Source organism: Anneissia japonica, unplaced genomic scaffold (genome assembly GCF_011630105.1).
Source record: "Anneissia japonica isolate Jap-2015-1 unplaced genomic scaffold, ASM1163010v1 scaffold7447_len134812_cov206, whole genome shotgun sequence".
Lineage (NCBI taxonomy): Eukaryota > Metazoa > Echinodermata > Crinoidea > Comatulida > Comatulidae > Anneissia > Anneissia japonica.
In genome coordinates, this window is record NW_022743975.1 from 88,619 (window position 1) to 93,117 (window position 4,499).

Sequence of the window (4,499 nt, forward strand, 5' to 3'; positions counted from 1 at the left end):
AAACACTGGAAAAAAAATCATCATTTTAGCATGTACTCTTTCACAGGGGGAGGGGGTCAGCAAAAAGAGTATGTTTTGTACTCTCGTGAAAATGATGAAAATAATGGATGACCCCTAAGAACACTGTATATGAAATTGTTAATAAGATTGAATGACAGCAAAGTGCTTACATCAATGTCGTAGCCATAGTCCTTGTCCTTAGATGCAGCTTCATAATCAGCTCTCAATGCAAGGTCATGAACTTTTGAACAATCTCCAAGATCCATTCTCTGTAAACATAAACAAACAACTTCAGGGTTGAATATTGAAGAAAGGGATTAGCAAAAATGAATAGGAACAAGTAAAATGTGATGGCAGCAACAATACCTACCTTTTCCTGTTTCCTTTCCCAAAATATTTTCTTTTCAATGTTATCACAGAAAACTGTAGGTTATTTCAAACCAAAGCACAATGCTTTAGATTTGCAGACAAAGCACAAACTCAGTTCAAGACACAAGGCCATGTACAATTAAAATGGAATAGAAGATGGTGAGAAATTTAAGGCAAAATATGACTCCCTTTGCACAAAAAGTAAAGAAAAAATGCACAAAATATAAAGACTAGAAATGCTCCTTTTACACTGCGCAGTAAAAGCATAGCCTCCAGACATTGTGATTTTTCTTTGAGAATTGATAAGTAGGAGTTTAAAAACAATTAGACTTCAATTAACGTGTTAACTAACTTAAATTTCTTAAGTAATGAGATATTAATAATGCAAATGAGCAATCTGCATAGTACACAAATGTACTAAAAATCATAGGCTCTATTGCTTTATCACCATATGCATTCTGCCAAGTTTGAAATCAATAAGACTTAACCAAACTATAGTTATCGTGGTAACTAGCTTTAATTACCTGATAGTATAATACATACTCCAAGTATCGAAATGCACACCATCGTGTCAGGATTCAATATTTCAACATTAATTATGTTATCATCAGGAAACTTGAGTTATCGTGGTAACAAACAATTTACCCAACGACAACATGACAAAAACGGGCAAAAACAATAGCCTCGCCAGAGCTTCGCTTTTTCAGGGAGGCTAATAAAAATGTATAGAAAACACTTACTGTACTTGACAAAATATCATGTGGGCAACAGTTGAGTAGAAAGGAACGACAAACTTTTGGGTCTTCAAATCTAACTCTGTCTTTACCAACCTCACCTGAAATGAAAAGCAAACCCAACAATTATTACAATTTCTTTAAATCTCAAATGCAGGAATGCATCTAATGAAATGTACGGATGCATCTAATGAAATATACAATATTCCTAACGACATGTTTCATTGCTCCAATACACACATTTATAATATCAATTATAATTATCAGTATTACGACATATAATAGTCATTCAAAGAATCAAATTGACTAAAAAAATAAAATACAAAATGTGTTCCATACATTGCGGCCGAACCTGCAGCCAAGACCTATTTAGGGCCCAGGTAGGCATGCTATGAAGCATGATGTCACTAACTATAGCTTGACACAAGTAACAGTGACTGACGTCACGCTTCGTAGCATATACAGTAGTACTGTACCTACCTAGGAATCAGATACTGTAGGCCTTGGCTCCAATAGCCTACTTGTACAGAAACTCACTAGGAAAATAGGTATGCAGAATCGTAATCTAATACAAAATTGTCAATATAATAGGATTAGTTCAAAGCATAATTTTCGACAAACTTGGCCTTATTATTCCAAATGCGCAGACGGATTTCCAGGCCAAATTTTTGAGCAGGACGAGATATTCCCTGTGCAGACCTTACTAGACAGTTACTTTTTATTATGATGGAAAATAAACATGTGTTTTCTAGTCTCTTCATATTGGTTTTGTAATTTAACTATACACTCTGGCCTATGCTGGCCTATTTTTATAGTTAAATTACAAAACCAATATGAAGAGACTAGAAAACACATGTTTATTTTCCATCATAATAAAAAGTAACTGTCTTAACTATGCTGTATTGTTATATACCCACTGTCATTGTCCTTCGGCGCTCCATATATTTGTTCCAAATAAACCGCAACCGAAATGAAGCGCCACCGAAATGATCGGCTACCGCCTAGGCTAGGGCTAGGCCTAATTATTAAATCTGACAATGCATTTCCGTGATAGAGTTTTTTTATTGTGGAGATTTCTATCTTGTTGTTTAATAGGTCTTTAAGAGAAGGGATTGTTCCCGATTCGTGGAGACAGGCTAATGTTGTGCCTTTGTTTAAAAAAGGAAATAAAAATAATCCTTTAAATTATAGACCTGTGAGTCTTACTTCTGTAATTTGTAAGTCTATGGAAAAGTTGGTTAAAGTATTTGGAATCTAATAATTTAATTAGGGAAGAGCAACATGGTTTTCGCTCTGGTAGATCTTGCACTACTCAATTACTGGAAGTAGTTGATCAATGGACTCAATGGCTTGATAGTGGTTTGTCGTTTGATTGTATTTACTTCGATTTTCAAAAGGCATTTGACAAAGTTCCTCATCGTAGGTTATTGTCAAAATTAAAGTCTTATGGAGTATCTGGCAACTTGTTGAATTGGATTGTGGCATTTTTGAAAGATAGGAAACATTGAGTGGTCGTTAATGGTGTTAGTTCTGGATGGCAATTGGTGTCTAGTGGGTTTCCTCAAGGAAGTGTCCTTGGACCTATATTATTTTTAGTTTTCATTAATGATTTACCCAAAACTGTTTCTGATTCATTTATAAAGTTGTTTGCGGACGATAATAAGCTGTTTAGAGTTGTCAATTGTGAGACTGATCGTGAGATTTTACAGGGGGATGTAAATGCTTTATACCAGTGGTCGATAGACTGGCAATTGCCATTTAACTTAACAAAATGCAAGGTTATGCATTATGGAGTTAAAAATTTTAATTTTAAATATTTTATTGGTACTGGTACATCAAGATGTGAAATTGTACGTGTTAAGGAGGAATCAGATCTTGGTATTTTGCGTCTCTATAAGTCAATGATTCGTCCTGTGATAGAGTATGGTAGTTGTGTCTGGAATTCTAAATATAAAAAAGATTCTGATTTATTAGAGAAGGTCCAACAACGCTCCACCAGATTGATTAGAAATCTGAGTGGCAAAGCTTATGTGGAGAGACTTAAGGCTCTTAATTTGCCAACTTTGTTATTTAGAAAAAAACGAGCAGATGTCATTCAGACCTTTAAGATTTTTCAAGGTATTGATCTTTTGGAACCTGAGCGCTTGTTTACAAGATCAGATTATTCTATAACCAGAGGCCATGTATATAAGAAGGCCGTATATAAGTTGTATAAACAGAAATTTAAACTTAATGTTAGGAAAAAGGCATTCGTTGTTCGAGTTACTGACGATTGGAACTCCCTTCCTAGCAATGTGGTAAATCAGAGTTCAGTAAATTATTTTAAAGCGGGCTTAGAGAAAGTCTGGTCTGGCCACCACCTTAAATTTTGCCCGTATATGACCGAAGAGGATTCGATAATGATTGAGGGACAAATGAGCTTTGATCTCGAAGATTCAAGGTAAATTCAAGGTAAGGTAAATTCTAGTACCTTTTGGAAACGGCCAGGCAAAAGCGAAAGCTAAGCCTAGTCTAGCTAGGCCCAGGGAGAAGGCCTACACTTCGCCTAGACTAGAGAGGATTCGGCCTCACCTAGGCTACATACATGGGCTGGGGCCTAGCTAGCCTATGCTATATAGAATAGGCCTAGCCATGCTAGGGCCCTATGCCTAGGCCCCTACGGTACACAACTTACCATTTCTTGAGGTTCCCATTAGCTCATCGAGCATTTTCCGCATTTGCTCTTGAGCTGACATATTTGTGGTATATAGGCCTATGCTTAGTAAAACCTCTTAAAAACGATACAAAATGATAGACCAGAGTGTTAGTCTCAACAAGCCTAAAAAATCAAGATGGCGACACCGTTGAAGCGATGACGATTTTAATCGACGAGTCGAATGTCGATCGAGAGAAAAAGAGTAGAAGAGTATGGAACGCCGTTACTGCCTTTGGTGACTCTTTTCCGTTCGGCGCATTTGCTATTCGGCCCTTTTAACATTACGTTCGGCCCTTTAACTTACGTTCGGTGCTTTTACATTACGTTCGGTGCTTTTTACATTACGTTCGGTGCTTTTTACATTACGTTCGGTGCTTTTTACATTACGTTCGGTGCTTTTTACATTACGTTCGGTGCTTTTATTAACATTACATTCGGTGTATTGAAACATTACGTTCGGTGCTTTTATAATTACTTGCGTGCTCCTTCTCTCTTTCTTCGTGCCGTCGATCGTTGACAAGCGAGGAAAGAGAATGGCCAAGTCAACTGTTCCGATTTAATTTTAAATTGTTTTGCATTATATGGCCGTTTGCTGTTGGGTTTTCCCATTTGCCTTTTTAATATTATATTATCCAGAATCTTAAATTTTAGTGTTTCTAAAGTCAACTTCTTAGTTTCATTACTGTTACGCTATATTATAT

At 36.3% G+C, this 4,499-nt stretch overlaps 1 protein-coding gene across 1 annotated transcript in view; it reads right to left on the reverse strand.

The window, feature by feature from the left end:
* LOC117119553 (putative RNA-binding protein Luc7-like 2) overlaps window positions 1–3,980 on the reverse strand; it is a gene marked incomplete in the record, with an annotated part of 16,841 nt that extends 12,861 nt beyond the window's left edge. Inside the window, 3 exon segments of the mRNA XM_033264377.1 lie at window positions 171–269; window positions 1,110–1,204; window positions 3,778–3,980. Of these exon segments, the coding sequence (XP_033120268.1) occupies window positions 171–269; window positions 1,110–1,204; window positions 3,778–3,838 (255 nt within the window).
* Between the last annotated feature and the right edge of the window lie 519 nt (window positions 3,981–4,499).